Source organism: Marmota marmota, unplaced genomic scaffold, assembly GCF_001458135.2.
Source record: "Marmota marmota marmota unplaced genomic scaffold, marMar, whole genome shotgun sequence".
Taxonomy (NCBI): domain Eukaryota; kingdom Metazoa; phylum Chordata; class Mammalia; order Rodentia; family Sciuridae; genus Marmota; species Marmota marmota.
The window spans coordinates 215,656-236,110 of NW_026000205.1; the positions used below are offsets into that span (position 1 = coordinate 215,656).

A 20,455-nucleotide genomic window follows, 5' to 3' on the forward strand; every position below is an offset into this window, starting at 1 on the left:
CTGCCCCTCAATTCCTCACCTGTAGGGCTTTGTAAAGTTTTACTTTGTTTGAATGTACAAATAGTAACTGTGTGCATTTATCGGGGACAATGTGATGTTCAATAGCTTCATACCCTGAGGAGTGACACACTGGGCCAATCAGCCATCCATCACCTGTGACACCCTTCATTCCCTTGTGGTGAGGACATTGAAAATCCTCCCTTGAGGCCCGGGGACATGGCCCAGGTGGTAGAGTGCTTGCCTCACAGGCACAGGGCCCTGGGGTCCATCCCCAGCACCACCAACAACACTCCTCTCTTGCAATATACAGTGTGATGTTCTGTCCTTGGGGACACCTGGGTGACCTGCGGGACAGTGTGGTGGATGACACAGGCCCAGAGAGAGGCACAGCAGATCTCACTGCAGTGGAGTCAGAAAGAGTTGAGCTCAGGAGCGAGAGGAGAGCGGAGGCCCTGGGTGGGCAGGTGGCGGGGAGAGAGGGGGTGGCCACAGCACGGAGCGCAGCTGGGAATAGGTCTGGGTTCCAGTTGTGCGTGGCGCCAGGACCTAGAGGCGTCCCTCTGCAGGGACCTGACTTTTCCTTGGCCTGGAAGAGGCTGCGCCTCCTTGAGCCGGGGCCGGTCTCAGTCTCTCATGGCTGGATGTGGATCTCCGCATACTCACTGTCGGGGGCCTGCTCTCCCTGTGGGTCGCTGGCCTTCACCTCATGAAACCTGAGGGCTGCATAATGGATCTCCTCATCCTCTGAGGGGCGGGTGGCCACGGCCAGGGGAGCTGGCTCTGGGGAGCATTCCTCTGCCTGGGACTCGACCAGACGGCTCTGAGTGGAGAGAGAGGAGAGAGTCAGGGTGGACAGTGGGGAGGAGGCCAGGGCTGCAGGGGTGCCCGTGTGTCCTTCATCCACACAGCCTTGTGCGCCAGTGTTGAACTGCCCCTCATGCACACTTCCTCAAGCACCGAATGCTCCACGCGCACTGAGCCTCATGAACTTCCCCCAACAGCTCCATGGAGGAGGTATTATTTCGTCTCCATTTCATAGAAGTGAAAACCGAGGTTGAAGTAGGGACGCAGCACACCCAAACTCCCAGGTAAAATCAGGGTCTCATCTGTTTCTTCCTGACCCCAAAGCCTAGTGTCCTCCTGAGGGCCCCGGTGCCAGATCCTAAGCTGGGTCCTCGGTACACCCTGTGGACACAGCAGACACAGGCCCGGCCTCTTGCAGCTCATTCCTTAATGGACGGTGGTCACAATCAGGACTAATCAAAACACAAAAATCCAATCGTGCATTATGACAAATTGGGCAGGAACAGGGCACCTGGGAGAGGCCGTGCCTGGACCAGACATGGCGCCCGCCCCGAGATGCTTATAGCCTAATGGGGCTGGGGCAGGAGCCAGCCAAAGAAATGGTATCCCTCCAAGAGGAAGAAAAAGGACCCCCAAATGTCCTCATGTGAGTTCCTGGAACCTGCAAATACATTTCCTTGTGAGAGAGACTTTGCAGGCAGAATTAAGTCCAGGACGTGGAGGTGCGGAGGGATCCTGGGTTTGTGGGCGAGCCCAGTGTAGTCACGAGGGACTCTTCAGTGAGGGTGGGGGGACGCGAGGGACTGGACGATGCTGCCCCCTGCCCAGGTCCCCAGGGCCTCCAAGACACAAAAGCAAGAAAACATCATCTTCCGGAGCCCCCCCGGGGACCAGCGCCTGCTCCCTGATTTTATTCCCGGGAAACGCATTTTGAACTTGTGACCTCCCGAATGGTAAGGTGACACGTATTTTTGTTTGAAGTCACTAAATCTGTGGCAAGTCTTACAGCAGCAGCGGGAAGCTAATAGAGCAGGTCAGGCAGCAGAGAGCCACGGGGTTCCCCCAGGGGTCCCCTTCATCTTAGGCCTTTCTCTGCCCATCCTGGACAGCAAATGGCACCACAGAGCTGACCGTGACTTGGCTCCTCCCCCTGCCTCCTGATTCTCTGAGGATTCACACTCAAGCTGCTTCTCCACCCTGAGGCCCCCTAGCCCTGCTCCTCCCGGACTCTGCAGAAGCCGAGGACACAGCTGCACACCTTCCCCACACAGAGGCCCTCTGCACTGAGCTACGGGACATCTCCAGGCCCATCCACCGCCCTGGCAGCCCTCTGTCCTGTCCACATCTCCTGATCCCTGAACCTCAGAGTCAAGGATTCTTCTCTGCAAGGTCCCTTGGTGGTCACGGTCAGTCCCCACGGCCCCTCGCCATCAACAGCTGTGACATGCAAGCCCTCCTACCCGCTCCCCCTCCTGACCACAGACTTGGGCCAACAGTGTGCAGACACTCCTCAAGTTACAGCCAATAAACCTACCATAACTAAAAAGGTCAAGGTCAAAAGTGGGCTTAGTGCACTGGACGGCCCAGGAGCACCAGTTTACCTCCCCGACCTTTAAGCACGCTCACCACACTCACGTGAGCCTGGCACTGGGAGAGCTCTCACGCAAAGTCTGTTTTGAAACGAGTTTGAACAGCCGCGGAGCCACTCAACACCACATCCACAACAGGGCAGCGCAGTCCTCCACAGAGCGCTGGTCTACCTCCGGTGTGGCTTGTGGGAGACGCTGCCCCTGCCCAGGGCCACAGAATGTCATGTACCACCCATCCCTGGTCCCGAAGAAGGTCAACATGCTAAATCTGAAATGTGGCTTCTCTGAGTGGGTGCTGCTTTGCATGTTCCTAAAGTTGAGAAGTCGTCCATGGAAACACTGTGAGTAGGGGCTGTCAGTACTCGGAACCCCTCCCTTGTCCAGAAGCTAAAACCTATTTCAACAAAACTCCTCCTTCCCTCCCCCAAGTCCCCTCCTCCTACCTTATCTGGACCTCAGTGGTTGGCGCCTCCATTCTGACTGCTCAGGGCAAATGTCTGGGAGTCAAGAATCCTGGATCCTGTCACTCAGTCCCCGTTCCCTATCCATAGTGGCCCCACTCAGCTGACCTCAGGGTCCAGCCAGAGGCCAGTCAAGGTTCCAGCCAGCATGACCTCCTGCCTGGCAATGCCTCCCAGCCTCCTTTATAACCTCCGGCCTCTGCCCCACACACACACACCTGCCCCCCACCACACACACGCGCACACTCACACAAACACACACACTCACGGTCTCTCCTTCTCACACACACATACACACACACGTGCACACACACACACCACACACACACACAGGGTCTTCTTGCACACAGCAGCCAGAGGACACCCTCCTGCTGCTCAGGCCTGCAGACCCTGCACAGCCCCACAGCAGAGGGGATTTGCATAAGCTCAGCCTCTCCCAGCTGACCTCCTGGGGTCACCTGCCTCCCTCTGTAGAGCCCAGGCTCTGCCCTCACCCCTGGGCAGCCTCCTGTTGGAGTAACTGCACCCACTGCTCCCTCTGCCTGGAACCCTCACACCACAGACTCCAGAGCCCCCTCGTCACTACCCTCCCCACAATGGGAAGAAACTTGGGAGAGCCTTCCATCTGATAAGGGCCCAAGAGCCAGGCTGCAGAAGGGACCCTGCAGCACGTCAGCACAAAACACAGCCCAAGTAGACAGTGGGCAAAGAACGTGACCAGACATTTCTCCAAAAACACACAGAAATGGCCCAGAAGCACACACACAAAAATCTTCAGTGTCACTAGTGATCAGAGAAATGCAAATCAGAACCACAGAGAACTATCACCTCACATGTATTAGAAGGACAGTATTAGGAAAATAATAGGAAATTACACAACCACACACACACAAAAAAACAGTGTGGCCAAGGATGTTGAGAAATGGGAACTTGTACACTTCTGGTGCATGTAAGATGGTGTAGCTTCTGCAGAAACAGGAAGTTCCTCAAAAATTAAAAATAGAACACTATACAATCTAGAAATCCTAGTGATGGGAACATATCCAGAAGACTAGAAAACAGAATCTTGAAAGGATGCTCACACAGCTGTGCATTATTCACAGTAGCCGACAAATAGAAGCAACCAGAATGCCCATCAACAGATAAATGGGCAAAGAAAATGTGGTGGAATATTATTCACCCTTAAAAAGAAAGACCTTCTGTCACATGCTACACCACAGACAAACCTTGAGGACGTGTGCATGACATAAGCCAGTCACAAAAGGGCAAATCCTGTACACGTCCACCTCAGTGAGGCCCCAGAGGAGGCAAAGTCATAGAGACAGAGAGTAGGAGGGTGGCTGGCAGGGTGGGGGGAGGGGCCAGGAGGGCAGTGGGTTGTGCTCATGGATGGAGATGGAGTGCTCCAGGGGTCTGCTGCCCAGCTCTAACTTCAACACGGCTAAGATGGTGAAACTCACGCTGCATGGTTTTCCACCCTCGAGGACAGATCTAAAAAACAGAACCTCTCAGCCCCTCCCAGTCCTGCACCCTTCCTTTCCCAGAGTAAGTCTCTCTCTCTCTCTCTCTCTCTCTCTCTCTCTCTCTCTCTCTCTCTCGTTGTGCCCATGCACCCACCATCTGTTTGCTTGGTGGCTTGCTGCATCCCTCTGTCTAGAAGAGAAGCTCCGAGCCTCAGGTTTGCTGCTGTGTCTCATAGATGGGTCCCTGGCCCCTACACAGCTGGTCCCTGATAGGTCTCGGGGACATCCCCTGAGGGGTTAAGGAATTCCAGAGCAGGCTACTTTGCTGCCCAAACTCTCCAAAGCAGGCTCTAGATACAAAACACAAAGGAGGAGGGTGACAGGTCCCTAGAGCACGGAGGGTGACAGGAATGAATAGTGGGAATGCAAAGAGCCTCTGAGCGGGAGGAACAGGCAGGCCCAGGCCCAGAGGCACCAATGACCTTGTTCTGTTCTGGGGGACCACAGTGAAAGCCCTCTGCAGAGGAGCCCAGTGTGGGGGGCGGGAGCAGGCTGTGGGGAGGACAGGGCCAGGAGAGCGAGCTGGGCACTCACCAGGAGAGAAAAATTAAAAAGGGGGAAAAATGTCAGAAATTGAGATAAATATTTTTATGCAGAGATACTAAAAATAGAAATTAATGCCAAAATTCCTGGAAAATAAACCCAGCATTAGTGAAAGTGTCAGCTGAGCCAACTGGAGGAACACTCTGTTTGTATGTTTTAGTGACATTTTTAATGGTCAGCTTTTTTAGAGAACTTTAAAATAACTGAAATGATCACGTTTCATTAATATGTAGCACAGCCTTTTCCTAAGTTGAGGATCTGATGTCCCCACCAGCCCTGAGGTCATTGTCCCTCCTGGCTCTGCTGGAGATGAACACGGGGACGGTATTTACAACCTACTCTTTGATTCCCTTCTGTTCAGGGGAATGCGGCCACGCTGCACAATGTCTCTGGACTGAATGACAACCTTAAGTCACCTTAACTAACTTTAGCTTACCTAATTCTGTCACTATTTACATTTTTGATATCTTGCTCATTATGGATCTTTCATTAATTTTGAGCTTAAAAAAGACAGCTCATCAGAACACTATTTGTCTCCATTCCTGAGATTTTCTTGGCACCCCTTAAATTTTGCACTGAAGACAAGGGGCTCCTTGGCTCCCCCAGGCTCCTGACCTGATGGGAGGTAGGGGGCCACCAGGGGCTGAGGAGCTCACTTTCCCTGTGGGTCAGCCTTGCCACAGGGCCATGCTCACCATTTGCACAGACCCTGTGACACAGCAGATCCTCATGCCACAGTAGCAGAGCTGAGCAGCCACAACAGGGACAGGGGGTCAGCAGCCAAGGGGTCTACCGTCTGGCCCTGCAGACGATGTTCAAGTGCAGAGGAAGTGGACACTGGGCGCCTGGAAGATGGCACCAGGTGGAAGGGGAGACAGAGGCGGGAGGTGAACAGGTCCAAGGAAGAGATCCCAGCCCCTAACCATGAAGGGGCCAGGGAGTGCGGGGGCTGGTGCCCGCTGCTCTGAGGAGACATGATGTGACACAATGGCTTAACAGGAGACAGCAGAACAGAGGGGGGTCCCTGGGGCCTGGCCTGGGAGAAAGCAGGGAGGAGGGAGCTGTCAGCAGCCCACGGTGTGGGCATCCAGGTGGACAGCCGGCTGTCCCGGGGGAAGAGGGGAGAGCAGCCGTGCCACCCTCAGCAGAGCAGTCCTGGGGACATCTCCGGGAGGTGTGGGGATGCGCCATGTCACTCACCTGAGAGGCCGGGCCCTGGACAGCGTTGGTATCCCCTGAGCCTGCCACTGGCCTGGCGGACCTCTTCCTGTAGGAGCGCACTCTGAATGGGGACACCAAGGAGCCCTCAGTGGGGCCAGGGGGGCGCAGAAGGCAGAAGGCCACCCCACCCCTGCTTCTTGCTGAGCCCAGGAGGGCGGCCAAGTGGGAGAGGACGGTCCTGTCCTGGAGGCTCCTACTGGGAAGGCAGGCTCCGGGCTCCGGCCTCCGAGAGTGGGGACAGCCCGGGAGCCCCTTGCTCAGACTCGGGTCCTGTGTGGCTGGCTCCCCCAGAGCCCACCCGGACCTCAGGTGCCCTGGCTTCACGCCCTCGGCCATCCAGGTCCCTCCAGCTCAGGGCCGGGCCCATCTCGCCCTCCTCCTCTCCAGGGTGCTGCCCGGCCTCCCCGACGCCCACCAATGCTCACCCGAGGAGGAGAAGGAGGGTGCAGGACAGGAAGACCAGGGAGGTAGCTCCAGCGCCCCACAGGGCCCCCCGCGTCACTCCGGATAGAGGCCCCGCTTTGCCTGTGGACGCACCAGAGGGAATCCCTTTGCCGGCTCAGCTCCCAGAATCCCTCCTCCCTTCCCTGGGGCTCCCTGCAGGACCCTGGACTGAGCCTTCCTGGTCCCTCTCCCAGACCAGGAGAACTAGGATTGGGGGGGGGGCACCGTGTGGTTATTAAAATTTGGTATTTTGTTCACCATAGAATAGGTTTGCATCCATTTTTACTTTTTTAATTATTGCATCGTGATACTATTTTCGCTCAGTGTCTGGGCTGGTTCTCATCTCACGGGGGTTTTGTTTGCTTTTATTCTTGGCTCCTGGCTTCTGGCTTCATCCTAAATGTTGTGCCCAAGGCAAATGCCTCAGGAGTCCTGGCCCACAAAGCAAGGGCCCTGCTGCCCAGACACACCTGTCTAAGGCCCACCTGGCCTCCAAGATCCACCCACCACCCCTTGGCCCAGCAGGGAGAGGACAGCGAGGCTCTGGGTCCCAGGCCCCCAGCTGAGGGCAGGACAGAGATGAGCTTCCCTCTCAAGCCAAGGAGGTGGCTGCAGGGACTGGTGTGGGGCAGGTGCTGTCCCCTCCTCCTGCCCCTCTGCAGCCCACTGTGACACTCACTCTGCGGTGACAGGCTCAGGGAGATGTGCTGGGAGCCCAGAGCGTTCTGCGCACGGCAGGTGAATTCCCCTCCACCCCTGAGGTGCTCTGCAGACAGCTCCAGCACCCCAGGGTCCATGGTCTGTGAGGAACACAGAGTCAGGTTCCCCCAGGACCAGCTCAGCCTGGCAGGGGGACGGCTGTCCACGACACAGAGCAGACGCAGAGATTGACCCTCCAGGACGGAAAGAGATGAGCCATTCCCCAGGGTTGTGGATGCTGTGGGGAAAGAGACAGAGGGTCAGAGTGACAAAGAGAGCAAAGGAAAGAGAACCCTGGAGTCCAGAGAGGGGACCCACACACACTCATGGACTGAATGAAGCACAGGAAAACACACCCTTGACCTGGGCCCAGGAATATGGCCAAGTTGATGTTCCTGTGACGGATGTGTTTTCCTGTACCTCCTTCAGCTATATTGACTCAAGCTCTTGAACCAGAACATGTGGCTCAGCTGTGTTTTGTGCTCAGGAGCTGAGCTCACTGAGTGCACACCCAGCTGTGGACGGAGGCTCAGGACCATCCACTGCACACTCCTGTGGGCTGAATGGACTCAGTGCTGGTTGGCAGAGGACGCCCACAGAACAGGGTCCATCTGGGCAGTGGGACACCCTCACCACCGAGAACGAGGACCCTGAGTGCTACTGACATGCAGTGACCTCTCAGTCCTCAGGTGCACAATCCAAGGCTCAGCTTGCATGGACACTGGGAGGGACCTAGGCTCTGGGGACAGACTGCTGTGCGTGTTCTGCATGTGCCCTGGACTGTGCCTCCTCCCACAAGCACTTAGATCAAAGCTGTTGGGGAATAAGAAGAGGAGGCTGGAGGCGGGTCCAGCAGGAGGCTGGGAGGGGGCCTGGGAAGCCCAGTTCTGATGTGAGAGTGTCTCCCTGTCCCTGTGGGGGTGAGGGGCAGGTGCTGGACCCCCAGGGAGCCCAGGATGTTGGGGACAGGAGCTCAAGGCAGACTTGAAGCTTTGGTGGGGAGAGGTCAATGGGTTCCCCAATAAGGGGCTCTGTCACCAGGGTGAGGGCACCCAGCCCTGCCCTGAGCTGAAGAGGCCCTGCCCCCCAGCCCCAGCGAGGCCCCTCCCTACCTGGGCCAGCTCCTGGGGACACAGTTACAGTCAGGTTCTGTGGAGAGTCTGGGGCAGGGAGACATGCAGACCTGTCAGTGGGAGGCTGGGGACATCAGCCCTCTGTCCCAGGAGCCTCATGGTGGGGAGGGGTGGAGGCTGCATCCTCCTGGCCCAGCCCCCACATGATTTCAGGACCCAGCACCCAGTGTCCAGGGTCTGACCCCTCTCCCTGCTCCCTCAGGGACCAGCCCCATCAGAGACCCAGGTGACCCAGCCCAGTTCTCACATGAGATGTTCAGGTGGACGGTCTTTGTCCTGGTCACACGGGCTCCAGGCAGGGTCATCTGGCAGGTGAGGTTGGTGCCATGGTCCTGGAGCCGTGGGGTGAGGGTGAGCACCGAGGAGTGGGTGGTCCTGGGGTCCAGGGAGGACACAGAGGGCCCTTCCCAGGAGAAGGTGGGGGGCGTCCCCTGCTCACAGGCCCAGGGCACAGAGCAGGTCAGGTTGCTGGGACGGCCAGACTCCAGGGTCCCAGGGACGAGGATGTCAGGGGTGTGGGTCAGGGCTGGTGAGCAGAGGGGGACAGGCAGGGTCAGGAGGGAGGGTGGGAGGAGGGGCCCTGAGAGAAGCTCAGGCTCTGACCCAGCTGCTCCCTGAGCCCCTAATGCTTGAGCCCCACTCCNGCAGCAGCAGCAGCAGCATGTCGGCCAGGGGCTGCAGGGCCGCAGGGGAAGTCTGCCCCCAGAGCTCCTCTCTGAGGAACTAAGAGCCCACAGGAGGAGGCCCACGGGAAGGGGACAGGAGGGGACGGTGGCCTCCTAGAGGAGGAGATTCAGCCAGCCTCTGCCTGGGTGGCCTCTGCCCATGGCCCCCACCACCACATCCAGCCTGCAGCCCTGAGGACAGAGAGGAAAGGGACCCTTTCTGTGTCACCCTGTCTCCTCCCTCCCTGTTGACGTCTTTCCTCTTGGGAGACTTTTCTGCAATGTCACTCAATGGGCTTCCTCTAACCAGAGCCCTGAGTGACCCCAGGGTAAAGGAGACAAGGGAGGCCACTGGGGTGAGCAGGCCACCTCTCCTGCCTCCCTCAGCAGCCACACGGTGTGACACCGTCTCTATACAGCAGACCTGGACACTGTCCCCAAGGACTCACCACCTTGGGGAGAGACACTAAGTCCTCAGGCACCTGGGCCACGCTGGGGTCTACTGGGCAGCATGAAGGGCTGCTCCCACCCTGGCTAGACATTGGTCTCAGGGGACTGTGCAGAGGAGACACAGGGCTGGGTTCTCTATGGTAAAACACCAAGGACGCAGAGGGACCCGGCTGGCAGGTGGCCTGAGGGACAGAGACCCAGGCTGAGGCCTCATGAGGAGGGACTGGCCAGGAAGACAGTGGGAAGGGAAGAGGCAGATTTTAAAAGGTGCAAAACGTCTCCTCAATCACCAGCCACCAGGACGGACTCCTTCACCGCCATGCTCTCTGCTGCCCAGTTACTCCAGAGCATGTGGACCTGGGGCCTCCAGAGCTGGTTGGCTCTGCCCCCAGGAGTCCCAAGGAACAGAAGGGACAGAGCACGAAATGCCAGTGTGGACGGTCCCCCCTGGGGTGGCCAGGATTTCGTGTGAGCAGCAGCATGCGCCTGAGGATAGTGATTTGCAGCTGGGGCAGGTCATGGGGGTCCGGGAGGGGGAGCCCTGTGACTCGGGTGGGTTTCCTTAAACCTTTTTCGGGGGGAGACGGGAAAGATGTGTCATGTGGGTAAATGTGCCCCCAGAACAACAGCTCCGTGATTGAGGGCCAAATGAGTGCCCTCCAGGACAGGCCGCCGGGGCACTCCAGGGCCACCATTGTCCTGTTCCCCGTGGCCACCCCTGCTCTCCTCGGGCAGCCCGGCCTTCCTCTGCAGTTCTCCATCTGAGCTCACCCCCTCCAACACCATGGCTTCCTCTGAGACTCTGTGCCCCCAGAAAGTTGGGCTGTGTTCATCCACTCAGCCCCATGGACCTGTCCATTCCATGGTATCTCCAGAACCAGCTCCCAAAACCTGGGGTGGGGTCGTGACCTGTGATGGCTGGGGTAGAGGGGGGGGTTCCACACGCAGCCCCTCTCACCACTCCCTGCATTACCAGTCCTTCCTGCAGCCCTCCTAGGGCCCCCGCTGCCTAGACACCCTCCCAGCAGGAGCAACTGCAGAGCCCACTGGTCAGAAGGGCAGGTCATGGCCCTTCTGTTTTACAAAGAAAAATGGAAGAACAGGAAGGAGAGACCTGGGGAAGCCACAGAGAATCTGCATGTAAGAGAGGAACTTCTGAGAGAGCTGGAGAAGCCCTCTTGTTCCACTTCCCCAATTTCAGAAGAAGACCCCCATGTCAGAGTGGAGAGTGCTGTGCTCTGAATGCTGTGTCTGTCCCTCCAAAATCCACATGTTAACATCCTAACTGCTAAGGGGAGGGTCACAGGAGGTGGGGACTTTGGGAAGTGATTGGTCCTAGGGAGCAGAGCCCTGATGAATGAGATTAGTGTCCCTTACAGAGAGACCCAAGGGAGCTCCTTTGCCCTTCTGCCACAGGAGGACACAAGGAGGACGCAGGGTCGAGGAGGACACTGGCCTCCCCAGACATGGGATCTGCCAGCCCCTGGACTGTGGGCTTCCAGCCTCCAGAACTGTGAGGAGCAAATCTCTGCTGTTCACAAGCCCCCAGTTGATGGCCTCTCCCCCACAGCCCAAGGACTCAGAAAGCAAGTGGGTCCCCTCTTGCCTCTTGTCTGGGGACAGCCACCTCATCAAACGTTGTCCACCAGGGCTGACTGGGCTGGGGCAGGAGAAGTCCCGTCCGATGGGGAGGGAAGAACTGTCAAGTCTGTCCAGGGGACAAGGAGAAGCTGCATTCATGCCACAGCCAGGTGGTGCCCATTCACACTGGGCCCTGAGGTCTGCAGCTGAGGGGTGAAGAGGACAGATCCAGTGGTTTCCTTGAGGGACAGCAACGTCTGCTTGGGGACACACAAGCCCCAAACAATGCCAGTACCACAGGGCAGGTGGCTGAGATGGGCAGGCCCAGCTGGGGGTGGAGGGGATCTTGCTCTTCTGGAGAGGAAGGTGAACTCTCAGGGGAAACAGGCAGAGGTGACATGGTGGGGACGTCAGGCAGAACTGAGGGACATGGGTTACCCAGGGGACGCTGAGACAAAGGCAATCCTGGCTGAATTCCCCACACCTCTGAAGCCCCCTCTGGGGAAGTCCTCAGCCAGCAGTGAGTCTGTGCTCCGTCTGTGTCCTCTCCCACTCTGCCCAGCAGGGAAAAGGGCGCTGCTCAGAGTGGGCGCTGCCTCTGCTCAGGACTGGCTCTGGCTTGGGGATGGGAGGCCTTGGGGTGCTGTCCGTGGTGCTATGAGAGTGGGTTCTGACCCAGGAGATGCCCACAGCTCTGTGGAGGAGCCTGATCAAGAGTCTGCAGTCAAGGATCAGCACATCAGGTGTGCCAAGGAGAGCCCAGGTCCACCTGGAAGAGGGCACTCAGGAGGGGGACAGATCTCTGCTTCAGTCCTGTCCACCCTCAGGAATGCCCTATGGCCCACACCAGGCTGCTGGCTCTGTCCCCATTTCACCCTCCCTACACCCCTGACTGAGAGGGTGATTGTCCTTGGCAGGGGGACGGGGCAGCTGGTGTGCAGGTGGGTGAGCAGCTGTGGGAAACAGTCTCCAGACACAACCCAGACACCACCCACAGAACAAGGGGTTCCTCGGGTCACTAGAGGGTTATTCCCATTCCCACAGCCCCTCCTCTTGGGGTGAATGGAGCCCATGGCTGCTCTGGCTCATAGAACGTGGAGGCTGAGAAGTTCTGAGACTGAGGAGGTCAGGCAGCCTCCACCCCACTCCATGGATCCCTGGGCACCTGGGCATCCTGGGCCCTCTGCTGGACAGAGACCCACATGGAGGAGCACCAAGATGTCACATGTCCCACCCTGACAGAGGTCACCATCTCAGTGCAGCTGCCTGAAAGAGCCCAGGGCCAACCACCACCACAGTGCCCAGCCGGGGTCCCACCCACTCACAGCAGGGGACGTACAATCCCATGAGTCCTGGGGCTGATGGGCAGCAGTACCTGCCTGGAACAGCAGGCCACAGGGTCACAGTGAGGGAGAAGGTAGGACTGCAGCTGGGCTGCTCTTCTTGCTCACTGATCTGAGAGGACTGCTCTCAGCTGGCCACGAGGAGCCCTGTGTGAAGACCCTCTGGAGGTTTCCACTCGGTCAGCCTGGCCAGGCGGGAACTGCATTCCCAGAATCCTTTGCTCCACATGCTCCAGGCTAAAGTGGACCCAGGACAAGGCGGAAGGAGAAGCAGCCACAGGGCTGGGAGGGTCAGGAAGCTGGGCTATTACAGGGATGGATCACAGGTCATCACGATCAGTTGGTCATCTCACTGGTGTGACGCAATAGCTCCTAACTTCCAGGCCAGAGGGAGGGTACTGGGGACAGCCACTGGGAGCAGGGATCACTGAGTGCTGGGGCAAGCACTGGTGGCCCAGGTGGACCCAAGTGGCCGAGACTGAAATGGATAGCAACATGCAAAAAAACCATTGAAAATGTCATCCCTAATATTTCACTTTTACCAAGACAGTGACCTAGGACCTCTGACCTGACCTCTAGGGTCCTATTCACAGGTGCCCCATCCTCCCAGGAAAGAGGGCAGGGTAAGGCCCATCTCAGAACTCAGTACTCTCAGAATCCCCAGTGCCTAGGTTAGGGTGTGTGTGTGTGTATGTGTGAGTGTGTGTGTGTGTGTGTGTGTGAGAGAGAGAGAGAGAGAGAGAGAGAGAGAGAGGAGGCAGGGGAGAGAGCCAGGCAGACACTACAGAGTCAGGCTCTTCTCTGATGCTATAATGAAGCAGCTGAGTCTGGTGATTTATAAAGAGCAGAAGTTCATTTGCCTCATGGCTCTGGAGGCTCCACAATGAAGAGCGTGGAGCCCCATCTTCTCCCCTGGGGGGGCTCCCTGCTGTGTCATAACATGGCAGAGGGCACCACAGGGTGGGGTGGGGCAACCTCCAGCCCAGGTCTCTTCTGACAAAGCCACGAATGCCATCAGGGGTCCCCACGCCCAGGAACTCATCTAATCCTACTCAACTCCCAAAGGTCCCTATTCCTGTGGCTTTTGGACCACATTTCCCTATGTGGACTTTGGGGGACACATTTTAGTCACAGTAGATGACATAGACATACAAAGCAAGTAGGAGCCGGTCTGCATGATACCAGATATTGTCATGGACGGGATTCCTGTCCCCAAACGTCCCATGACCCCCATTCACATCTGTAACCTGAGAACCCTGGGGTGGCTGTGCCCACTGTAGGTGACACAGAGGCAGACCATTAAAGCCACAGATTTATGGGGGGACAACAAATCTAGAATGCAACAGAGCCTCAGGGTGGGGTAATCACACTACAGTGTTACCAAGAGAACGTTCAGGTGGCAGAGGACAGTCCCCTGGGATTCCCACCAGCATCTCTCCTCAGAGCACTGGGTGCTGAGGTCCCTGCCCTGCAGCCCCCCCACCCAGGCTCCCCCAAGCTCAGCGTGTGACACCTGAGAGGACTTCAGCAGAGCTCCTGAGTTGATCACGGGCTGATCAAGGTGTCGTGGGACAGGAACCTGCCTGCAGGGGAACAAGGACTTCCCATCTCTGACCCCAGCCTTCCCACATGTGAGCTCGGGCTCCTGGCCCTGCCATGGGGTGGCAGAGACCCACCCTTTCCTTCGTACTTGGAACGTCACTGAAGGTGGTGGTGCCGGGGAGAGCAGGTCTGGGACGAGTTGCAAGTTCCTGCTCAGTGTGGGGGGTGCGGCCACGGATGCTGCCCCCCTCCGTCTACAGCCAGAGTCAGGACAGAAGGTGGAGTCTGGGGTCCCTCTCCTACGTCTGTCCCCAGGAACCAGGCACTCAGTGTCCCAATCCCTGAACTCTCCCTGGGGTCCCCATTGCTCTCAGGGTCCTGGAGTCCTGTCCCCACTCCTAGGAGACATCCAGCTGGACAGTTCCTCCACTCACCCAGCCCCAGAACACAGCGTGCGTGGTGCCTGATGTCACTTTCCCAGATACAGAGCGAGGACCTGGAAATGGCTGCCAACGCCCTGCTCTTTCTGACCTGTGGTCAACCTTCTCCTTCCAACCTGACCCTGACCCTGTCTGTCTGGAGGCCCATGGAGGTGACACACAGTGAAACTGTCCTCCCAAGACAGGGACCTGGGCAGTCCCAGGCCATGGGCGGTGCTGTCCACGGTGCTGAGCAGCGTTGGTGGGGCCTGGGCTTAAAACCCACCCAGCTCTGCAGGCCATGGGAGGGGACCCAGCTCAGACCAGGAGAGTGGGCGGGAAGGTCTGGCCTGTCTGACAGGAAGGATCTGGGAACAAGCAGACCTTGTCCATGGGCTGGGATCTGGAAAGCTGCCGTCTCCTTCCTGGTCCATCTTGGACTCTCCTGTTGTCCCTGCTCTTTTAAGAACACTGAGTCTCCAGGAAACCCCATGGGGCCTAAGATTGAAAATCCCAAACCTGAAGAGAGAAGGATTCAGGGAGATGGGCCATGGGCACAGAGGGGGACAACTGAGTGACAAGGACTCATGGGTGAGGGGCCATATATTCCAGAGACTGATCATCATAATACCAAGAAGTGGGGTCACTCTTCCTTAGGACTGTCTTCCAGCAGGGTTCTTTAAAAGGTGCTTTCTCACAAGACTTTGCTGGTGCAGTTTATGCTAATTCAACAGTTTCAGGGGATCCAGGAGAGACCAGATGACTTCCCCTTTCCTGAGTGTCGGCTGTGCTCTGTGACAGCCCTCCTACAGGTACAGTCTATGACTCCATCAGAGCCAGTCCTGCTCCCCAGAGCCAGCAGCCCTGGTCATCCTGGTGCACTTATGTCTTCGCAGTCTGGGCATTTCTTCTCTCCGTCGTCTGGAGCCTCTGGAGATGTGGTCTGTGTCTTCTATTTTCTCTTTCTTGGTAATTATCCAGCTTTCCGCGTGTCCTCCTGGATTTGAAGAAGCGTGCTGCACATGACTGACCTCTCAGTGAGGCTGGGAATTCATGGTCTCCACCAACTCCTTAGTAACGTGCGATGACCTCATGACTTCTGCATGTCATTTTCCAGGTCTTTCTCACTTGGCAACGGGAGGACTTTCTAGAACAAATATCAGCGCACCTCAAACCTCCATTAGATCTTGTCAGTACCCCCCCATCATTTTCTCTTCAACAGCATCCATCAGCCCATCTCCCACCTGAGCAAAGAGGACACCAGCACGCCACCTTCCTGGAGCCCACGTCCCCAGAGGCCCAGGGAAGAGCTGGGGAAAGTAACCAAAGTTGGTTTCTGTTAAAGGTTAGGGCAATGGATTTGTGCCAAAGAGGACTGACTTTCCTCCAGTGTCACTGCCTTCCCGTCACCTCCTTTCTGAACCTCCTCAAAGAAAGAGGAGAGAAATCAGAGCTGTGGGTCTGAGTGTTGGGTTCCCCCTTACTATGTTCTCCTCTGGGAAACGGCTAAATGCTCCAGATTTAGGTGCTAACACGTTGATCATCGTGACAGTCTTGAGTCCTTCCTGGGAAAGGAAGACCTCTGAGCTCACCCACACCTTAAAGAAGAGGGGGGCAACTACTGGGGAGGGCGGTCCCCCGGGAGTCTCTGTGTTGGGCTTGTCTTGGTGGTGAAAAACCAGCCTCTACCTCAGAGCAAAGCCTGTCCAAGGAAGGGACATGACCTTAGTCCTTGGAAAAACCCACAGAGCACTCCTAAGCACATTCCCACCCTGCTAAGTTGTTTATCTACAAATAACAGGAAAGATCTGCTGCGCCAGGTGTCCCTGACTCAGTCAGGCTAGGTGGGGATCCACAGCAGCCCCCTAGCAGCCACCAATCAGCATGAGACAGGGAAATACCTGGGATGCCAGTGGTTTATGGTGGTTGATAACAAGTTGGGAAACCATGTAGTTCAGCACGTACACCCCTCTTGGCTTAAACCAATCATTCAAATGAGTACCCCTTTTGTACTGACCAATCACCCCTACCCAACTTGTTCCCGCCAGTGAATGTGCTAATCATGTTTTAGAGTTGTTATTTGATTTTCCCGGGGTGTGTGATGATTTGCTATGATGTATGTGAAGTCCCTGCCCTCTCCTGGGCTCGGGGCCTCTCAGTGTCACCAGTTGCTGTGTGTGCACTCGGAGGACCGAGCTAGCTCGAAATAAACACCTCTTTGCTGCTTACATCGATCTTGGGTCTCTGGTGGTCTTTGGGGGTCCCGAATTTGAGCATAACAGTGGCACCCCCAAAACCTGAGGCACTGACTTCTCTACCCACGTTCTCAGGCTGTGCCTGCAGAGAGCACCCTGGGGAAGAGACAATGTCTCCCCAGGACACGGAGCAGGCTCATCCTGCTTCCCAGAAACCACTAGGTTCTCCAGCTGGTCTGCTTTGCTTCCTGGGGGATCTCACTGAGCCAGAAGTTTCTCTGAGCTTGTTCTACCAGTAAAACTAACCAAGTCACCCTGAGAGCCACCAAATACCTGATCCCTGTTATACACTCACCATCTGGCAGGACAGGGGCACTGAAACTGTCACTAAAGATAGAAAGGCAGATAGGAAAACGCTGCGGTCAGAACAAAGACCTGAGATGAGAAGTTTCTGTCAACAGTAGCACCATTTTTCTAAATTACAAAAGCACTTACTGGGAGGATGTATCCAGCACCACCCTTGCTGTGGAAACTAGATAAAAACACCTTCATCCAGCAACGAATATTGGGCAGAGACTTGCCCTGGAAATGGGCAGTGAGGAGTGGATGCCTGGGGTGGGCACAGGCAGATAAAGGAGAGGGGCTGTTAAGGGCTTGTCCCCTCCAGGACCAGGCTGCACATGACAGTGTTCACAAATAGGTCATGCAAGGCAGAGAACTTACTAATGACCCCAGAGGTACCCAGGCATGGTGACACTGAAGGAAGAGGAGGGAACTAGGCTGAGCAGGGCTCAAGTGTCAGGCTAAAGACTTGCATAGGGTGAGAGCAAGGGAGGGACGGGGCCCTTCTTAAAGAACCCCGAGGGGACGATATGAAAGACCCATGTGGGAGAGAGGGGGAGTCGGGGCTGCGGAGGAGATCAGCGTGAAGCTGAGAAGAAGAGGAAGTGAATACAACCGACCAGGAGTAGAGGCCACGGGGATGTTGGCAGAGGAAGTGAGTCACATTCAGGAAGGGACATTCGCAAGACTCGAGTCATGGGGTGTGATGGGTGAGAGAGACCCCAGGGACTCCTAGGGTTGTCACTGGGGAGTGGTGGCAGCTCCATCACCAAGAGGGAAACCGAGCTCCTCTGAGGCTCCCTGCAGACGGGACAGGACAGAAAGGAGTGAGAGCCACCAGGGGCCATGAGGGAGAAGGGAGGCCGGGCAGGTGTGGAGACTCAGAGAAGGCTCCTGGGGGGAGGAGCAGGACAAGGCCAGAGGTGGACAAGAGCCTCTGGACAGGGCTTCCAAGGAAGGAGTGGGCAGCAGCTGGAGGATGAGAGGAGCTGTCTCATCTCTGTCCTCATTCCCCAGAGGTCCTGATACGGAGCCATAAAGTGTCAACGTCCGTGCTCAGAGTCACTGTTCAGGCTTCCTCGGGTGGAGGCCCAGCACCTGGGACGGCCTAAAGTTACCTTGATGGCACGAGAGGACCAAAGTCTCCCAGGAGCAGGGCCTCGCAGCCCTGGATTAAAAGCTGGGGGGGCCACCAACAGCCAAAGCCCAGACCTGATGAGAGAGACTGGAAATCCCTCAGTTGTAGCATACCCACAGTCGCACCTGGACCAGCCACTAGACGTGGACTCTGCCACCCAGACTCCAGGTTACACCCAGCCTATTTCCCTATCCACTGGGTCATTTAAATCCCTCCACGACTGGCCAGATGGGGAGCTTTGAGCTCTCCTCCTCCCCTCCTCATCTGCCATCAAGTTCTTTTGCATACACTGGTGCCCAGCGTTGGCCTCTCTGCACACTGGGCACCATCCCTCACTTAGTGACAGTCCCAACTCTGCTCTTAGTTTGGTGGCATGCCATGCCCTACCACTGCCCTCTCACCAGAATATGCCATTAGCCAGTCTCTGTGAAGCATCTAGAGAAGAAAGTTCTGGTGCAGGAGGGTCGATGTGGACTCAAGAGGCATGGATCTGAGGAAGGAATTGGTGACTGATGTGCCACCAGCTCCCCAACAGTTACCAGAATCCAGACACAAGTACAAGTCACCCACAGCTCTGACCACCAGCACCACCCGCCATCCCATTTCTTCTGCAAAGAGAAGCAATGTGGGATAAGACAGTTCTCCTGGCCACACTGACTCTGGGGATTTCACCTAATGGAGAACCAAGGACTCCAAGGTTACAGAGGGATGGACACTGGGCCACATGGACTCCTTGGATGCAGGAATATAAGGGAGACTGGCGTCCATGGGAATGGAGGAGGGAACCTTCTAGAGGGCTCTGGCATGCTGCAGGTCAGACTCCTGGGGTGGCCACACTCTGAGGACCACAGCACATGAATGGTGTATGGGTCAGGACAAATGCCACAAGATTCAATGGATCTTAAAAATATTTCCAATCTCATGGTTTCTCTGGGTCTGAATCAGAGTGCAGCTTACTAAGTCCTATAGCATAAGGTCTCTCACAGGCCGATTCCAACAGATGCTATAATCATTTGAAGGAGAAGTAGTCCCAGGACGACTCTCGAGGTTGGAGAAAGGAGTCAGATCCTTGAAGCTATTGGGTGGAGCACCAGTCAGAGACACCGATTTATTTATGAAAGCAGACACACGTTCAAGACAGAATGCCAGGCCATCGTGGGGGTGAGAAGCTTCTGGAGTAAAAAATACATGTTCAAGAGAGAACATGGGCCATCTCCAGGGGGAAACAGCAACACCTTGGTCTGGGGTGTCCATATTTACACAGGGACAGTAGTTAGGGACTGGACTAGAGGGGAGCAGGGCTGTTTCTCTGGCCCTTGTGCATTGCCCTGGTGTTCATCCTTGCAGACAGGGCAGTGGGCTGAGGACCTGAGTTTGGTGGCTCAGGAGGGCTTGTTTGGCATCCCAGTGGCTCATGGGTGCTTCTCTTTTGAGACTCACTATATCTTTACTTTTCTGCATCCCCAAGTTCCTCCCTCAGGGCCAGTGCAGAGGCCACCCTCAGAAATGTAGGATGACACTGCATGGACCAAAGTCCCCAGGGCCACAGAAAGAGACCTGGCAGGGATGGGCCAGACCACTGTCTCCTCTACCAGGCATCAGTTGCTTCAATGACCCCAGAGAGAGCAAGGCATGTTGAGGTGGAAGGTGGGCAGGGCTCCAGTACAGTCTGAGGAAGGTGGCTTTATCGTGATGGCACTGGGGAGCCCTGCCAGGGTCCTCACAGGGAGAGACACTCATCCATCTGGGAACTCTGAGGGAAGACTCTGGTTCTGACGGAGATTCGAGAAAGGCGGGCCAGGGAAGCCTTTGGACCCCTCAGTTTTGGGTCTCCAGCATCTTGGGATCCCATCAAGACCTGTCTCACCCACCGTCCTCCACCCTCGAGCTCCACCCCAGGTCCAGAGGATAGTCGTTTCACTGTGCAAGGTCTGCTGCGGGGGGGGGGGGGCTCAATTGCACCCACCATCGCAACTCTCTCTCCACATTCACCTGTGCACACGCACCACTATCCCCGCCCCAACACAGGCCCACTCTGTCCCGGTCCTCCGAGACTCCGCCCCGCGTATGCGCGTTCTGCCCCGTACAAGTCCCCAGCCTCTGCACCCCCTTCACTCCTTCCCCGCAACCCCACCTCAAAGGGTGCAAATCGTAAGTTCTATAGTTTCTGTAGCCTATAGTGTCGCACAAAACCAAGAAATCAGGACAAAGCTGTTTCGCCTCAAGGGGATCCACCGGCGACAACCTTCTGTCGCAGCGACACCACAGACCACTGCGTTGCGCCCGCGCGCAGGCGCACAGGAGAAGCCGAGCAGTGCATTATGGGAATGTTAGGCAGAGCGGAAGCCCGGACTGCAAGGGTT

General features: G+C 56.6%; 1 protein-coding gene across 1 annotated transcript; it reads right to left on the bottom strand.

Annotated features, from left to right (window-relative positions):
- Positions 1–22: 22 nt before the first annotated feature.
- Positions 23–20,412, bottom strand: LOC107151543 (sialic acid-binding Ig-like lectin 8). Its single transcript, XM_048791214.1, has 8 exons — positions 20,338–20,412; positions 20,085–20,100; positions 8,665–8,943; positions 8,397–8,444; positions 7,265–7,522; positions 6,567–6,666; positions 6,121–6,202; positions 23–820 (listed from the first exon to the last, which is right to left on the bottom strand). The coding sequence occupies exons 1-8, from the start codon at positions 20,410–20,412 to the stop codon at positions 632–634; spliced, it is 1,047 nt and encodes a 348-aa protein (XP_048647171.1). The 3' UTR covers positions 23–631.
- Positions 20,413–20,455: the final 43 nt, after the last annotated feature.

What these genes read in the sequence shown, in the direction of transcription:
- LOC107151543 (XM_048791214.1), bottom strand. Translation starts at nt 20,412, where the DNA reads ATGCACTGCTCGGCTTCTCCTGTGCGCCTGCGCGCGGGCGCAACGCAG. An exon ending in CGTCCACCTGAACATCTCAT is followed by an intron (nt 8,445 to 8,664) that starts GTGAGAACTGGG and finishes TCCCTGCCCCAG; the next exon opens with ACTCTCCACAGAACCTGACT. An exon ending in ACCCTCCTTCTCCTCCTCGG is followed by an intron (nt 6,203 to 6,566) that starts GTGAGCATTGGT and finishes GTCCCCATTCAG; the next exon opens with AGTGCGCTCCTACAGGAAGA.